The 17,964-nt window shown below is 42.3% G+C and overlaps 1 protein-coding gene across 27 annotated transcripts in view; it reads right to left on the bottom strand.

Moving 5' to 3' along the window:
- Positions 1–7,476: 7,476 nt before the first annotated feature.
- The window catches only part of ARHGAP24 (Rho GTPase activating protein 24), a 256,751-nt gene continuing 246,263 nt past the window's right edge, over positions 7,477–17,964 (bottom strand). For all 27 annotated transcript variants that reach the window (XM_068941424.1, XM_009676535.2, XM_068941412.1 and 24 more), the window contains 3 exons: positions 17,267–17,388; positions 11,688–12,756; positions 7,477–9,079 (listed from right to left, as the gene is read on the bottom strand). In XM_068941424.1, the coding sequence (XP_068797525.1) occupies positions 8,836–9,079; positions 11,688–12,756; positions 17,267–17,388 (1,435 nt within the window). In that variant the 3' untranslated portion in view covers positions 7,477–8,835. The remainder of the gene's footprint in view (positions 9,080–11,687; positions 12,757–17,266; positions 17,389–17,964) is intronic.

The raw sequence follows: 17,964 nt of genomic DNA, 5'->3' as shown, positions 1-17,964 counted from the left end.
TTTCCCTTATGGTCTCCTTTGATGTAGGTCCCTTCAGTCAGGCAGAAGAGCATCAATTCAGTTAACTTTGATACACTCAATATTAATACAAAATTATACAAATATCTCCTTCATTATCCACATGCACTATTAGAATTAGGACATGTCTTCACATGGGAATTATTGTAGGCGGGAATTTGAGGCTGTTTCACACAACTCTGTGTGTAAGCTCTCTACTCTACAAGGAACACATGTGCAAGACTGAATTAAGCACAGCCTCACCACAGTGCTCAGTCTAGGTTAAGAGTGGCTACGAGAAGAGCTAGCACTGCATTAGTCCTTCTGCTCTGCCAAAATCCAGGTGCTGTAGTTCAGCCTGATGTAAAGACAGTGCAGTTAAGAATACCAGTCTCTGGCATATCTTAACAGTGACGTCACATGAGTTAGAGAGCATTTTCTATTGCCAAAGTATGCTGAAATGATCTGCAAACAGTGCTATGTGCAACAATCGCTATCCCTGCCACTGAACTATAGACTACATTTCAGCAATCTGAAGCTAAAAAAAAAAGAAAAGAAAAGAAAAGAAAAATTAAACCAGAAAAAAAACTTTCCATCTTACTGTTAAGATCAGAAAACGGAGAGAGCACTATAGCCATCTGAACAGCACAGAAGAAGAATGGTGCTCAGAGTCACCTGCTTTGGACTCAAGCCAAGTTAACTCCTAAGTACTATACAGTTAAAAAATCACAGCCATGTTCATCATAATATTTTAAACATCACAGATTAGACTCTAATAAAACTTCTGCCGAACAGGAATCATTTTAAAAGTCTTAAGCATGGAAAGAGTAATATACACAGAGGTAGAGAGGATTTTCTGTTCTTGTGTTTGGCAGACTCAGAAATGGAACTGTATTGTGTACAACGCTCACTGCCCCGGATCCTTTAGGAGAAAAGTGAGCAATGTATTTGCCTCATACTAATTTTTCTGCCTTCAGAAAGTTTTGGACTCTCCATGACTATTGTAACAGAGAAATTGTAGAAAAATTTGTTTTATTGCTAATAGGCATTCCTCCAACAAAATTAGACCCCCACCACTGATAGTAAATACATGCATTACAATAGCACCTGAAATTCTAATAGGAATGATCCTCGACTACTGCTTCCTAAACCTCTACAGATCTATGACAATTTATATAGGCAAGGTATCTGCCCCTTAAAGTTTTCTTTGCTGAGAAGTGCTGCTCTGGAGAGGCTAAAAGATGGTCTGAGGGCCATTAGCAGTTGCCAGAGCGCTTGGCTGGTAATCCACAGGGTATGATCTGACCCTCAGTGCTCGCTGCCTCGCATTCAGCTGTTACCGCAGCTACCGTCTCAACTATTTCTCCACATGAAGAATTCTCATGGTTAGTGCACAGAACCGCTATCAGCAAGGAAGGCAGTCTGCGAAACAGTCCATCTCCCTACCGGTGTCTGCACAGAAAGTAATTTAGAGCAGAAAAAGCTCTGAAAGAACAGTGCAACATTAACTTTGATAACCTTTTTGTAGAGACAAGCTTTTAGAAAGAATGCACTTAACTGAGAGCAAATTACTACCACCAACACATGGCAGCTATTTCAGGCATATTCACTTCCTTGTTCTCACCTCTCCAGTCTGTTCCCTCTATTTTTGCATGCCCACATCAAAAGCGTGCGTGTTTTCATTTTATTTGTCCCACCCCCCACCCCCCACCTTCTCGCAAATTTGCAACAGGCCCAGAGAGTCTGCAAATAATCTTATCTTCAATGGGCCCGACTCAGAAAGGAAATTAATAAGCAGCTTCACTCAGCCAGAAAGGGTTAGAGTATATAGCGGCTGGAAGCAACTTGTTGTTCGGACTGGATTGTCAAAACATTCAAATTGGTGTACCTGTTTGTTTAGTGTCTCCTTACCCCACCTCTGTTCCATCCCTCCAGGGATGCTGTACACTGAACATTTGTCAGAAGAAAAGCTTTTTAGCAAATTGTTGCTTTCTCAACAAGTTTTGGATCCTCGTTTTGGCTAGTGGATGAAGTAATGCTTATATATCTTTGAGCAGTGATCTTACCAAGCTCCTTTCCTCTTCATTCATATGAAAACCTAAAATGCCAGTTTTGCACATCACTTAACATCTTTTATTTACTAATTTTAACATTTTGAAACTTGTTTTGTGACGTGCTGAAAGAAAATAATCCAGCAAAGAATTATAATAAATACTGCTGGTGCACCAAAGCGTACTCCAAATTTCTCACTAACAGAAAGGAAGACAAACACCTTTCTCAGCAAAACATTAGAATCTAACATTTAAAGGCAAGGTGAGTGTCTAACACTATTCCAGTCTACTGTGCAGAGGCATTTAGGTCACCTCCCCCTCCCCTCAACACTTCTGTGATATGGCTAGAGATGGGATTAACAGCTCTGAGTCTGATTCCTTCTCTTATTCCCTGTTGTCCACAGGCTGTTGCATTCTGGTAACCTGCTTTTATGTATGCACGCTGCCCTGAACTTACACTAATGAATGTAATGTAATGTAATCATGCCCTGTGATTGGAACAGAAGGTTATTAGCTCCTGAGGGGATTTTTTTTCCCACCATCTGTATTGATGACCTAAAAGCATTGTCTCTTACATAGATGAGCATGGTTCACAAGGCAAAGAGTGCCTCTGTGCTAGAAGGGCTGAGCTATTAACAGCAATTCTCAGCTTGGAGCTGTCTGGTGCACTACAGCAGATTATTAATTTGGGGAGTTCACATATAACCTGAGAGACAGGTGAAAGCAGATTTATTATTACAGCTTCTTATAACTGAGACATAAAACTCTTTTAGTGTCCTCTCATGGTAAGCAAGTCAGCTCTGCCTTAAAACATTACCTGTTACACGCGTTGGTGATAAAACAGGGGTTATCTCAGCTAAAACCTGTTTCATTCAATACCTTGACAGTAAGATGCTTGAAAACTACTACCTTCATAAGATAATGACCATGCAATAATCAACAAATACTCTGCATGAAATCCTCACAGTTTTTTCCAGCGCCTTCAGGCTCAGACTCCTGTCACATTAGTCTCATGAGCAAGTCTTGCTCCTTTGCCACTCCGTTGCATGAGAGGGAACGTGGTTATATCCTTTGGCTGGTTACATCCCTCAGTATATCCTCTCAGCATTGCTTCTGCTGACCATGTCAGTTTATACACAGGCTGGGAAAGGCACCCACAGCTCCACATGGGTCACACGTGCCCATGTGAACGAGGCAGCAAATCGGTTGTGGACCACGTGGAAGTGGCATCATACAATTAAGAAGTTACAGATGTTAGAAGAGTAGCCTTTTTTTTTTTTTTTTTTTGCTTCTGAATGTAAGAAACACTGAGGATTTTGTGCTTTTAATTTAAATAAGTAGGACGATAACAGGAACGTAAAGGAGACCATTAAGGACATGAGTAAACTTCAGCACCGCAGCCCAAATGCTGACAAAGCCTCACTCAAAGGGGAAGTGTCACACGTAGCCACGGAGAGAGGGGTAGAGAGAGGTCTGGTACTTTGCACACATGGTAATGGCAACGGACATAAGTTGTTGGTAATATTACTGTAAGTTCACTGTGCCTGCTTCAGTTTCCCAGTCTATCTGGATGGCTTCTGCAGAGAGAAGGGGGTGAAGTCTTGTCCTGGGTCACAAAGCAAGAGATTTGGGATATCAGCACTTACCTATTTCATCTGAAAGTTGAACATACCTTCAGGAAGTAAACAAGGCAATTGCTGAAAGGAAACATGTTTTCAAAGGCAAAGATGAGCTTCAGACCTAGACGTTAACAGCAAATCCTGCCCAACATGAGCGTCTAAAAAATTTTTTGAAGAAACTCATAACACTATGGCCCCATGACTGTTTAAGCTGATCCAAAATGGCATGGCTACACTGAACTTGTGTGATTCTTTACTGAGCCAGCTCACAGACCTCAGTCGCCAGAAAGCTTACCCAAGGAATAACTCTGCACAAGTTCAGCTCCAGGAAACAATTCATCGTGGCACAAGGTTGGTGCCAACAGCACTACAAAGTAGGGTACAGAAATAGACGGGTGGGAGGATCGCAGCAGCACTGAAATCAGCTCAAACCCATCAAGGAATTACAGCCAAAATGAGCAGGGACAAAAAAACCCCCGAAACCTGAACAGCTGATCTGATCCCAGGGTAACAAAGACTTTCCAAGAAGGCACTCTCAAGAAATTTTGCTTCTGTGTGCAGGCAACTGAAAACGCTAGCTAGTTTTAATAACCGCAATTGTCTGACTGTATTGGACACTAATTATCTCTTCTTCCAAGACCAAATCCTCACTTCAAAGCAGATAAAGATCCCTCTGAGAGAGCCATAAAACAAAAATAGAAATTCTGTGACTTCTTAGCCTGGCACGAGACGGAAGGAGCCAGGCGCCCTCCAGCCTAACCTTGCAGTACCCTATACAAAACTCACAGAGGGAAGCACCTTCACAGAACGCCTAAGAAACACTACTAAAGGCGAAGGTTTCAGAAAGAAAATGTATCAGGACACATCTGTGACCTGGCTAATACTTCTATCATCCATTTTTCCATGTGGAATTTTGTCATTTTGCTTCTGTCTGTGCACTTTGTTTTCCACCAAAAACAAGATTTGTGTTTAGCACAGGCCTTACTGCACTTGGGACCACTTCAGGCAATATTCCTCATCACACTTGATTACTTGCCTGTTCTATTGTTCTTTTAAGACTGCTTTGGCTTTTTTTTTTTTTTTTAAATTAAGAATGCATTTATATAACCTCTCAATTTCCCATTCTCTTGCCCATGTCTTTCTTCTTACATAATTTTGCTTTTCAAAAAGTAATTTATACACACTGTCTTATAAAACGCAGAACTTTGAAATTCTTTGTTAGGCAGAACCGCTGGAGCATATTAGGTTTTGAGAACGAACATGGTATAAATACGCAGCGAGATACACAAGTTTTTTCTGGAATTTTTAAAATGCAAGTACAAATGAGCTGGGAATAAACCATAATACTGATAGGTTGCAGTCAAGCAGAACTCAGTGTTCCCTTTAGTTTTGTAGCTGATTTGCAGGACAGATTGGGCAAAACTCTCAAACTGAGCCGATTTTTCTTTCTCTGTCAAATAAGGGCAAGGAACTGCCTTAGAGAAAGGCCTTAGGCTAAGTTCCTCAAGAGGAATGCAGTAACACATGCTGGGCGGCAGTACAAATCATGCCCACAGAAATTAAGTATTTCCAATACATTCGTCTATGTTAATAACTTCAAAGAAAATTTCAACTGCTGCAACGTTTGTGAAAATTCACCTCTACAGTTCTACTTATTAAGCTCAAGTGTGAATCTCAGCTACAGAAAATATTTGCTGCCATCATCACTTCATCTTTTGCATTTATTCAGTAACAGACACTCCGTAGGCACCTACTGCCGACTCCACGGCTCCCTTGTCAATGTTCCCCTCCAAAATCTGCGAGACTTCAGGGTAACTTCTAGAAAGAGGACTCTGATCTAAAGCAGGAGAGGAAGGCTGCTGTGTCTAGCAATAGCAGGCAGTGGGTGTAACTACTTGGAAACTTAACTCTTTGCTGTTTTAGTCCTTCAATAACAGAAGCCTTGATTTTTTTCACTGCAGGTTGAATCACATGGTATCATTGAACCACAGTGTAAACTAGCCTTTAAAGGGATTCCAGAAGTTTGGATGCCTCATATTCCATTCTTGGTAATAATGAGGACTCACCTCTTCTCATTGATGTATGCATGTGGTGGCTGGTCATGTCAACAGGAGTTCAGTATGCAGCAGGGTTGCACTGCTTAGATGAGTTCTGAAAAACCCATTTGGTAGCACCTGTACTTAGACTTAACAAAAATAAATTGCTGGATCGATCGGCGGGAGGAAACAAGGGGAGGAAAAGTAAGATTTTTCTCATGAATAGCTTTAGATGAACAGTGGGAGACGGTGGGCAATCTGATGAAACACTGAACGACAGAGCTGCCTCATGCAAAAGCACTCTGCCCTAAAGAAGTAACTGCAGTGGCATCATCCCATCTGAGCGAAGAAGCACAACGCAAAAATGAGGATGATCTACGTAACAGCATTGAGCAAACGTGAAGATGTTTCGCTGAAATAGTTTGTCTTATAAACCATCCTTAAAAGGATGAAAAGACCTTAACGTAAGCAAAAAACACTCTGAACTGCCTTCTTGATATTTGTGGGTAGGCCTGGGAGGAGATGAACTAACCCTCCAAGAGCAAATGCCAACCAGCTATCTGAATTCAGAAACAGACATGTACAAAAACCTCGTTCAACAAATAAGGAAAGCATGCAGCAGACAGGAACAAACAGGAAGCTTCCAGTAATCTATCAAGACCAAGGATAATCAAAATTCAACACAGAATGCTAAGTAGATGGTCTGTAAATACCTTCCCCTCTGCAACCTTTACTGTATAGCCCAGGGTATTTGGGGCAGCCGTGGATATGCAAGTGAAATTGCTATTCTTGGTAAATTCTGAATTAGTAACAAAAATGACATTCTACTGAGGAGGAGTTATTCTTGCCACTGTTATCAGCTTATATCCTTGGAGCAACACTGTTCATTCACCCAAGTCCTTTAACTAGTCTTAGGAATGTGTATTCCTTTAAATTTTAAGAGATCTTGAAAGGGAGAGGGAATTCTAGAGGAAACCGAAAGGGAAAAACTTGGTTTACTGTGAGTGAGGAAGTGGGACTTTCTCCATCTCAAGATACCTGTGCAAGGACTAGTATCTCTATCATGTAATAATTAATTCCAATAAAGAAAATATTTATCTCAGAGACTTCGTTGTCATGTCAGCAGATTTCAGATTTCACTCAGATTCTGAACTGACTTTGAGGCCTGCTGCGTCAGATATCAAGACCTTTCTCATTAAATATAGAAATAAGAATTAAAATAGTGATCTTTTTCCTCTCTCACACCGTAGTGGGGACATCTATGATTACTGCTAACTGACATAAAACCTGCTCCTCCCTATTACCTTAACCTCTCCACCTCTCCCTATTTACTTTTTCTGATTTATACTCACATTGGATGTGCACTGGACACGTTCACTGTAATCAGCACAACATTGCCGGGGGAGGGGGGGGTGTGTGTGCGTGCATGACTGGGACCTCTGAACCTCACCAAACACAAATAATCCATCCACAAGTGCTGTGTGTAATGCTTCGCTCTGAGTTATATTTCTCTGAAATGGAAGCCTTCTATTTGCGCCCCAATAAAATTCCCACATCTAATTAGTATTTGTGTAATGTACACGCCATAACCAAGACTGTTCTTTGTTCCTTCTCAAAGTTCTTTCAGAGTTCTTTCTCAACTGCAATTCAGCAGTAACTGTGGTATATTTAAGCGACACTAGAGGGAAGCCAAGACGTCTGACAACCGCTCTTTAAAAACACAGCCTGCAGTCCTAAACACAAAGTTAAAAATAAAAAGTCCTTAACATGATGTTGAAAATACATAATATTAAGTATAACTGGTAAAGATGCCAAAAAGATTCTCAATTCACAGCATGGTTTTGCTGTTTCTTTTTTCTTGACACTTTGCATGCTGTTAGGATGCCCAGTCCGTTCCCTCCGGTCGTTCCCTCATTGACACAAGGAACCTGGGTGCTTCCCCAGTTGTAACACTTGCCAATAGTCTCAGGAAGCATTTGGAGAGTAAGATAACTCGCTAAGCATACACTGTAAATACGGGTGATTAATGTTCGAGTGTTTTCTTCCTTATTTGGTACTTGTGATATGGCTGCCCTGGTAATTTCTGCTTTGGTCATCAGTTCTGTTGTTTTCTGCCCTTAGCACCTGTCATGTTTCTAAGGCTATCAGGATGCCCAGTCCATCCCCTCTGCATGTTCCTGCACCAGCACCAGAGAAAGGATCCAGGTTCCCCCGGACTGTGAAAGTCAGCCAGATGCGAGTATGGTCAAGGCACAACTTGTTTGTATTCCTGCTCCGAGCTAGAGAGATCACACACCGGCCTGCTTTAAGGTAGGCCCCCAAAGCTCTGTCCCTATGACTGACTTCCTCTTATGTTCCCTGTCCCACCTCCTAAGTTCTTACACCTTACCACCCTCATCCCCTCCCAAATACACAGCCTGACTGTGTTTACCCTTTCCCTGTTGAACCTGATTCTGGTGACTTAATAGCCCCATTTGGTGTTTACGATATGGTTGCCCTGGTAATTTCTACCTTGATCATGAGTTATGTTAAATTAGTACCCCTTCTGTTACCTATAGCGTCTTGCTGTTTCTCATGCTGCCGTCTTGTTAGAAGCGTCGCAAATCAGGGTTAGCCATCTGCGCGCATACCTTAACGTATCTGTTTTATCTTCAACCCGCCGCAAGAGGGGTAACAAAACAAAAAAACAAAACCAAAAAACATTTGATACACAAAATAAGCTGATGGTAACACAATGCCAAAAATAGCTTATTATGTTAAGTGCAAGGGGAAAAAAGCCTTGATATAAAGCTTGATTGCAACAACATTTCAATTTACCAGTTTAAATACAAGAAGACTTGCATTAAAATATTTCTGGAGATAGATCTCTCGCTCTCTAAGGTGATTTTTTTTTAAATTTATATACACATATCCAGTTGTAACACTTAACAGTAGTCTCATGAAGCATTCAAAGAGTATAACTTGATAAGTACACACTGTAGATATGAGTGGTTAATGTTTGTATGATTTCTTCCTTCAAGGGTTTATAACATTATGTTGAGTACTAGCCTCAGACAGGTGACCAGCCACCTGATACAGTATAATACCCCCACAAGCCCTTCCCCAAAGTCCCACAGTCTAAGTTTCCAATGCTCACTGGATCCAGATGGTGTTGCCTCTTTCTGGTCTGCGAGCTTCCACTGTCAGCTCTCCAAAAGTGGAGAAAAATTGCTCCATTTCCTTCTGCAGCATGTCATTCCTCTTCTCCGCATCCTCTTTGGCCCGCTCTGCGTTACGCATTTTGATTTCCACCATTGTGAACTTCTTCCGCTCCTGATCCAGCTCTTCATGCAGGGCCATCATTTCTGCCTCCAGGGTGAGGTTTCTCTGCTCCAAGCTGCAGAAGCAAAATAAAAGCAGACAGCTCCTGAGCAGCACTCCTCACTGGTGCGTAGAGAAACAAAACATCACAAACTCACGTGTGTGTTTATCTTTTCATTTACAAAGCTCAGATTAAACTTCTGAGAAGCATACCTGCAAACAATGGCTTCACCATTGATTCATTCTCACAGGGTAATCTCTATTCCAGTCAGAAAATGCATGATACCAACCACTAGTAAGGTGTACAGTAGCTCCAAATAATTCTCTGGGAAATGGCTTAAATAGCCTCTTACTTCTGGAAACGTTGACTCCCAACTCCCACTATAGCTGCCCTAGTGTCACATCAAAATAATGCCCTGAATGCCATTGTTTCACAGCTAATCTCTCTTCTTCAGCTGATTTATCTACTATATCTATCTGCAAGTATGGATCAATAATTCAAAAGAAATTGAAATCAACATGGTTTGACTTTCATTTAAAAAAACCAAAACACATAATTTTGGATCTTCTGAAAAGTATCAGGCATGCTAGCGGTATTACTAAACAGGTTCATCATGCATGTTAAACACTCTAAGAGGTGCTCTACTGTACTGCACACTATGCTGAAAGTTGTGATGTAGCAGGGAGACTTCAGTTTTCTAGGCACTGTACTTTCACTGCCAGCTACTGATGCCAGGAGCTCTTACATGCTGTGATCCAGCTATGGCTCGCAGCGCTAGAGACCTCAAAGCAAAGGGCTTCTGCGCACCAGAAGTAGGAACAGACACAAGTCCCGAACAGTTTGCCGAAGAACAACTATTATGAAGATAGCACAGTCAGCTCCACACCTAGTTGACACTAAGTCCAGACTTGAAAGTTATTCACTGATCAGTACATGCACCCTAGCAACCTTGTTCTGCGTGAGAAGGCTCTATATATCAGTGCAGACAAACGCACGAGCTCCCCTTTGCCTTCTGTAACAAGGCTGAGCTGTGAAGGAAAGGCTCAGGCAAAGCAGCAGCGCAGAAAAGGGACAATAAACTGGAGTTACAGTTCTGGAAAGGGACAATCTCCTGTATATTCTTGGATTCACTGAGGAACTCGGCTTTAGGTATGAACACCCTGCTGAATGGAAGTGAGACGCCAAATGCCATGTTTGTTAGATGACTTAGTGCATGTCTTGCCTGTGCCTTCTTCAGCAGCAACGCTCACATGAAAGGTGGCGCAGCAGATGCAAGGGAAATCAGTACTTGCTATCCTGAATCAAGCTCTTTCCTACTCTATGAATCAGTCTATACCATGTTTATGGCCTCACCCTGAGGCACCTATTCAGTGTCACAGCAATGAAAAGGATGGTATTTCAGTTCACTGTGGCAGGAGCTTGGGGAATCCACAGGAGCAAGAGAAGGGGGAGGTACCAGATGAGGTTAATGAGGAAGAAAGGCTGGAAGAGGAAGAACATTTGTTCCCTGCAAGGAACGCTGAGGATGAAGGTGAAGGATCACACACCAGAACTGCAGCTACTGTGAAGCAGTGCGCGTATGGTGGGAAGAACGAACACAGCTTCTAACTTCAGCAACACGAATAGCAAAGGAAAGTCCCTGATGCAGCACTGTCTGAAGAGGAACGATGACTCTGGAGAAGAGTTCTAGCATTTTCCCAGTCCCCCAAACTATTTCACTGAAATAGTTTCACTGAAACATGAAGCCCAGTTGCCATTTTCATTTTCTGGAGAAGAGGCATCAACTGATCAAATCACTTTGAGAGCTGACTGACTTTGTCATATGCTACAGAAACTCAGAAGGTTCTGATTTTATTTTTGGTGCTAATGGGATAACGAGTCACAACTACGGCAAGTAATTGGCCTAAAACAAAACACACAGGATCATATCCCAAGAGCAATCCCATATGACAACTCTGAAAGGCAGGAAACCCAGCAGAGAGCACCCAGTGACTGCAGCTACTGTGGACTTCTAGCAAAGTGCTATTTTAACAGGTTTTGCAAAACTATGCTGAAGGCTGGTTTCAGTTCTATTTGCTTTTATAAATCTTACTTCAAGCCTGTATCAACTCACAATATAAACTAAAAATACCACTAACATATAACTAATGGCATTTTTTATTTGCTATAGGGCTTTTTCCTATAGCCATTAAATACATCAGCTATGCTTTTGTCTATGCCACATTGGCTGCATACAGCAACAAGGAGCACTCCTCTCTGTGCTCAGAGCAGTCACAAGCATGGCGACTGCAGACACCATTCTTTTCCAGTCACCAGCTTCAGCTGAATGGGGCTCTCCCCCCTGATCAGGTGCTGTGCAGGTATGGCAGGACAGACTGATAAGTATTACCTATTCTACTCTGAATCAGAGGTCTGCAATAAGCAAACTTTCAGGGAGGAACTAAGGGAGTTACAAACTCGGTTCCCATCAGCTTCTGGTGGAGGGTAGTAGCGAGTCTAACTCCTCTTTGTGTCTCTAAGACGACTTCTGGTGCTGTCTGTGCTGGGCACAGTAACTGTCTAGCTGTACTGACTTTTCAGCTTCCAAGCCAGAGCCTGGGATGCATAGGACAGGCAGGAGAAGGAGTGTTTCTTGGTTTTCCTTCGCAAATGGCAGTCAGGTGGCAGAGGCAAACTGTCTTACCTTTTTATCCTCGTTTCATACTCTAGCTTTTGCTTGGCCATCTCTTGCTTCAGGCTGGACACCAGGCTGTGCAGAGCACTGTGACTGTTGGTACTGTTTGCCACAAATGTTTCGCTGTTATCACTGCTGCTGGTGGCTCGGCTACTGTGGCCCCCGACACTCCTTCGGTCACTTTTGTTCTCATAGTCTCCTGGATTAGAGAGGTCTTCCTGTGGTGGCCCGTCCAGCACAGAGTCTTCAAAGTTACCTCCATAGAAGTCCTGCTCAGGGCAGGTGGTGGTGGACGAACGACAGGAGTTGGAGTGCTCAGGGAGGGATATTTCACAAGAGGACGTTGACCAGGTGGCGCTGTCCACGCTCTGTTTATCATCGGAATTCACCATGGAGAACTGCTGGTGGACATTGTCATAGGTGGAGAGTCTGTTGTGCTGGCCCGAGTCACTCACCGACTCCTTTTGCTTGTTGTCCCTCAGTGTGACGTAGCCATTGGGCACCCAGCCGGGGGTCCGGCTGTTGAGAGTGTTGCTGTGCCCATCTGTGCTGGAAACCCCCATCCGCACCCCGCCATTCTGCACGCTTTGTGTGCCCATCTTAGTCACCGGTCCTTTCAGGCATGACGTTCTCCTGCTTTGCAGGGCACAGTTTGGTAAGGTCTGGCTCTTCTCATGGCCCTCCGCAGAGCTGCTGAACGACCCATTGGTGACTATGCCACTGCCTTTATTAAAGGCAGGGTTTTTTTTCACTGTGAGAGGTGGACTTCTTGTGACATCCAGTTTCTGGATGCTGTTCCTGGGGCTACTTGTCTTGCTGCCTGGCAGAGCAGTGGGAGACCCACTGTCCATGCTTCCCCTTTGGGGAGACTCAGGTTTGTCCCAAGAGCAGCGCCTCACTGCTGACTCCTTGCTGTTGTTGTTTTCTTTGTTCTGTAGCTGACCCATGATCACTTTCTTTGGCATTTCATTGTTGTTGTTACACGCCTCCGGTCCCATCTGAGGATCTGCGTCCTTGGGAAACAACTCTTCATGCTTGCTTATCATCACTGACATTAGCTGCTGGACTACTACTGTACCTGGAAGGAGATACCAAACATTGTCATTAATGGCCAGTTTTGTTTAAGGCATAGATATATTTTGGGGGTCAGCTTCCACAAATATTTAATAAACATTCAATTTATAGACACGCTTATCCAGTATGTCCATCTGTATAACATACTGAATGTTTAACACGTGCCTAAGTAACATGAGCCTTCAGGCCACTCCATCCTATCTTTTTTCCATTTTCCTACCATCACGGCTGAGACAGAGTAAACAACCCAAAGTGAACCTGGATACCACCATTTGTTTTAGAAACAAGGAGATCAGAGCTTTTACCCTACCTGATTATCTCACACGCTCCCTCACTCGCTCCCCCCAGTGTTATGTTCTGTAGGTCTCAACTTCACGTCCCAGCAGGGAGATTGTCCGGGAAGGTCAGGCGGGAAAGCTGTGTTTGTTCACGCTGTGCAGCCGCTCACAGTTACTAGTCTTGGGCATTACCAGTCAAGGGCCATGGACATCCCTCAGCATTTGTGTCTCCACGCATCTCCATGACACCCAGGATCTTCTCCTACTTCCAGGATCTCTTCTCCAGCCAGGATCTTCACCTTCGTCCTTCTGGGCCTGCTTTTTCTTTCCGAGACCACTTTGAGTTTTTGAGAGCTCTTCTTTTTGGCATCCCCTCTTCTTTGCATCAAACCAAGCCCCTGGGTTTCCCAATCTAAATAGTCTACGTGCAGAAGCACAATGCATGATCAGCCTCCTAATTTGTGGATCTGTCCCCTGTCTCTTTATTAAATTGGAGGATTTGGGACATGCTACTTTTGTTCATTCCAGGTGTTGCCAAAATATACAATCAGCCCATACCAGCTGTGGCTAGCAGGTAGCAGGCTTCTGCTTGAGAGTTCAGAAGTTCAATTTTGGCCATTCACTCACCCATGCACAACTATCTGCCACCTGCTAGCATTAACCATTTAAGCTTTTTTTTTTTTTTTTTTTTGCCTACACCACCTACTCACAACAGCAGCTGGTCCCCACTGCTGGTCAGAAAAAAGTGCGGTAGTCAGTTGGCTATCGTACCTTGGGCCTGTGTACTGCCTGTAGGGCGCTGACTGGCATTTTGAGACCAAACCCATAGCGAATCCATTCCCTGCCAAGACTACTCATCCGTCCTGCTGCCATGCATTTTCCACTGCATAGGACCCGCTCAGACCCGCTCATATGGATAATAAGACAGAGAAATATAGGGAACTCTTTTTTAGCGTAGCAGAGTATGTAGCAGGTCTCACAGACACCCTGAAGAACTGTAACTATTGGAAAGAAGCTATTACCACGACAGTAACTGCATTCCAAGACCACAGAGGGAGATAAACAGCAAAGAACAACAACATCATTTCAAGTGACGTGTTTCAATTCAACATGGCAAACATCCTTAAAACCGAAATCCCATTCTGGCAAACCACTCGTATGTAATAACTTAACAGAAGAGGTACAAGCAAGGATTCTGCATTGCCAGAACGCTGTCATTTTAGTCTCATGCAGCAAAATAGGGCAGTAACATGACAGACTGCCTTTAACAACTCAACGGTGAGAATGCAAGCAACCAGGAAACGTAGTCACATTTCCGCACACTACAGAACTAATGCAGGACCACGGCTTGCTGCAATAAATGGGTACTTTTCCTCTTAAAGAACCCCTTAGTGTGCACATCGCTTGACTGCACTGTAACTGACAGATTAGCATTTATAACTAGACTTGGGGTAATAAAGATGTGCTACTGTATTTCACTGTTTTAAACAGAACATCATTAAAGATTACTTTCAGGAACAAGGTCAAGTTAGTTATCATAACCATTGCAATTTAAAGCTCCTAGACGGCTTTCAGGGGCATGCTTTGCTCTTTTAATTAATATTTTCCCATTGTGTAATATCATTTCACATCAACTGCACTGGAATATTCTGGGCCTTTGCTCCCCACCCTTTAAAATACAACTGCTAAGAGCCAATTCCACACGAATGCTTGACAAACTTTTTTTTTTTTTTTTGGCCAAGGTAAAACCATATATCAGAACTATGGCAGAAAGATAATTCATTTACAGTTATTCCCATGGCATGTTTAGCTGTATTTCTTCAGAGGACATTAGCTGTTATGTGCAAAATTTTACTACAAACATTGGACTAACTGATCCTCCTACAGACATAGGCAACTGTATAGGTCTTCATCCCCAAAATACATACATCGCCCATAGCTGCACGTTCAGCCTTGAATACCAAACAGTGACATGAGTTTTGAATGGATGCAAAGCAACACAACTAAAACTTGGACCATGCCTTACATGCAGGACAATCACTCTCATTTTAAGGTTATGCCTTCCAAAAAGCACAGAGCAATGAGGAAGGGGGGCCACGAGCACTAATTGATGTGCAGTCTTTTTTAAAAGTTCCTATATGTTTAACCTTGCATAGCCCAAGTTTAAAACAGCATAGTCTCATTTCAGATCTTAAAGGCTGTGCTTAAAGGGAAGTCATAAATCTGGTTAATCGAACTTGCTTCTCACGAGTGGGAGAAAAAAAAAAAAAAGTATTTCCCTTCAGTGAGTGCAGTATCCATGCCATCTCCTGCAGCAAGCATGAGCCATTTTGGTGCTAGGGTTGTTCAGAAACAGACTGGAGAGTTGTTTTAGCGACTGGAAAAGCACATTATTTTCCCTTTCCACCCACTTAAAGAATCTTTCTTGCTCAAACTTTCACACACACACACACACACACACACACACAAAACCCTGTTTTGACAGGAGCCAATTCCAGAAAATAAAAACCCAGAAAATAGTATTTCATTTTATGAGTGGCAAACTCCTCTCCTCCCATCTCAAATCCCCGTGCATCTGCCCACTCCCAGGTGAGGTGAAGATACATGGGATCAGTCAACGTCGTCCTGTGAGATATCCATCCCACGGATTTCAGTGATACACATCAGCTCTATGGCACCCTCTCTGTAATTCCAATCTCTTGAACAATTTTAAGCATTTTTTGTACTATTTCATTGAGGCATTTTGAAATAGACAAAAGACTGGAAAGAAAAGGGACAGTATGTTGTCTGGCCGAGAGAAACATTCACAGCACTTATCTACCAGGTAGCTAAACCATACAAAAGCATCAGGGTAAGAAAAGCTACTGCACTATTTAAGTCAGTTTGGCAGTTCTGTGGGTACAAATGAAAGAGGTTCAAAGTGAAGTGACATGCAGCACACACAAAACGTAGGACTCCTGTGAGAGACGTGAGAAGAGAGTGAAGGAGGAAGGAAACAAAGCGAGGCCCTTGCGTTTCTCTCTCAGATTCTCTCTCAGACATGAGGGAAGATGTGTAAACTAGGACTTCTATTGCACAGTGAAGCTTATCCTCATGCCCTCATATCAGACTGCTGTGGTGTGTTTGAAGGAAGTATGTACGGAAACCAGGAGGAAGCCACAAAGTCAGATTTAAGGTTATTTGTACTTGCACTGGTTTAATGATACTCATGCACAAACACAATAAACGTGTACATAAATAGGTCACCTATTCAGAAGGTTAGAAGGTTTTCTAGCTTGTTTGAGTTAACGTGCAGACAGCTATTCTGGGTGCTCAGTGATTTTGTTATGAGATTTGGAAACACAGCATTTCTATCCACAACACAATTTGTCGTGTTGACAGTTAAAGGGAAGAAGAAGGAAACATAAGACTTTAGGAAAACAAACAAATGAACAAAGTCTATGGGGAACTGTTGTATCTAGGGAGACAAAAAGAAATCAAAATCCAACAAAAAAACAAGAAAAAAACCCTCCTCCCACTCCCAAATAAACCAACTATGAACACAACACTTCTACATTTTCATAAAATTTTCAGTGGCACGGTCTGTGTAGAGCCCTGCTAACTTCTGAGAAAGTTAAGTAAATTTTATATTAAAAAAAAAAGTGTTTGGAGGGAGGAAAGGCATCATGTACTTTATAGGGAATGAAAGTCAGAAAAATTAAACCTAGCAGACAATTATAATTGCCATGGTCATATTTTTTTCTTAATTGCAGCAAAATGCTACAGCTATACAGTGGTGCAAATAACAACAGAGTTGACAATAAGATCACGGTTGTGCAAGGAGGCATGTAACATACTTCTGTCTTGTAGGGGGTGACTCACCGCAGCATGAACCTGTACAAACTTGTCCTGGTCCCTATAAACAGTGCACACAATGTTAACTGCGCTATGACTAGATGTGCTAAGTAAGAACATGCCATACTTGTAGAAAGTTTTGAGAGCAAAAGTACATTTTCAGCAAAGTTGCCAGGGCAGCACAATTTCATGGAAAGACTGTGAGCAACTCTGCAAATGTAAGTCATTCTTATAGCAGGCTGCAAGATTTAACCTAGCAGTTCATTCATGTTGAAGAAATTTGTGTCCGTAAAACAAATATGAGGAACTTCTAGTACGTTCCACAAGGACTGGTATGTACTGTTAATAAACCTAAAGACGTTCCTTTTTCCTAGTTAAAGTTGTGTACAATCTTCAACTCACCCTCCATGATAGTCAAAGGATCTTCCACTTTGGGGCGAAGGATGTTGGGGCCAAATACAGTCGCCAGATTTTGCACGCTCATTTTGTTCACGCCTGAATAAGACTGGACTTCATCAAGGAATCTGTGGGGGAGAAAGATGTCTTTACCGAATAATTGAAAAAAGAAAGGAAAAGAAAAAAAAACGAGGCACACAATGCTCTACTAACACAGTTCAAGCATTCCATTCCAAGTCCTATGCAACGTCTTAAAAGCTCATGGCTGTTCTCCTCAACTTCTTCAGATGTTCTTGAAAAATGATATATTCATAAAACCCAAAATAGTCACTCTGGATTGACTATAAAATAACTCTACTGAAGATGGTAAAACTTTCTCTGGTATAATTAATCAATTATTTGGCTCATAAGATATCTTCAAATTGCAAACTTCCCTTTAAAAGTTTATATTAATTTTGTAATTTTTTAAAGATGAAGTTCCCATAAGTTCACAACTTGTAACTGTGTAAGACATGTTTTTAAGATCTTTATGTTTCTGCAAAACTATTCTATATACTACATGATGCATACAGTTTTCAATGATACCATGCATAGCCATGGCCAGTAAGTGCAATTAGAGTTAGGAAAACCAGGTCCCTATGAAGAGGACAGGATATTCACGTCTGCCTTCTTGTTTTTCTCGCTAAATCCAGTTGCTTGTGAAA

The sequence above is a fragment of the Struthio camelus genome, chromosome 4 (assembly GCF_040807025.1).
Source record: "Struthio camelus isolate bStrCam1 chromosome 4, bStrCam1.hap1, whole genome shotgun sequence".
NCBI lineage: Eukaryota > Metazoa > Chordata > Aves > Struthioniformes > Struthionidae > Struthio > Struthio camelus.
This window is presented reverse-complemented; position numbering and strand designations above follow the sequence as displayed.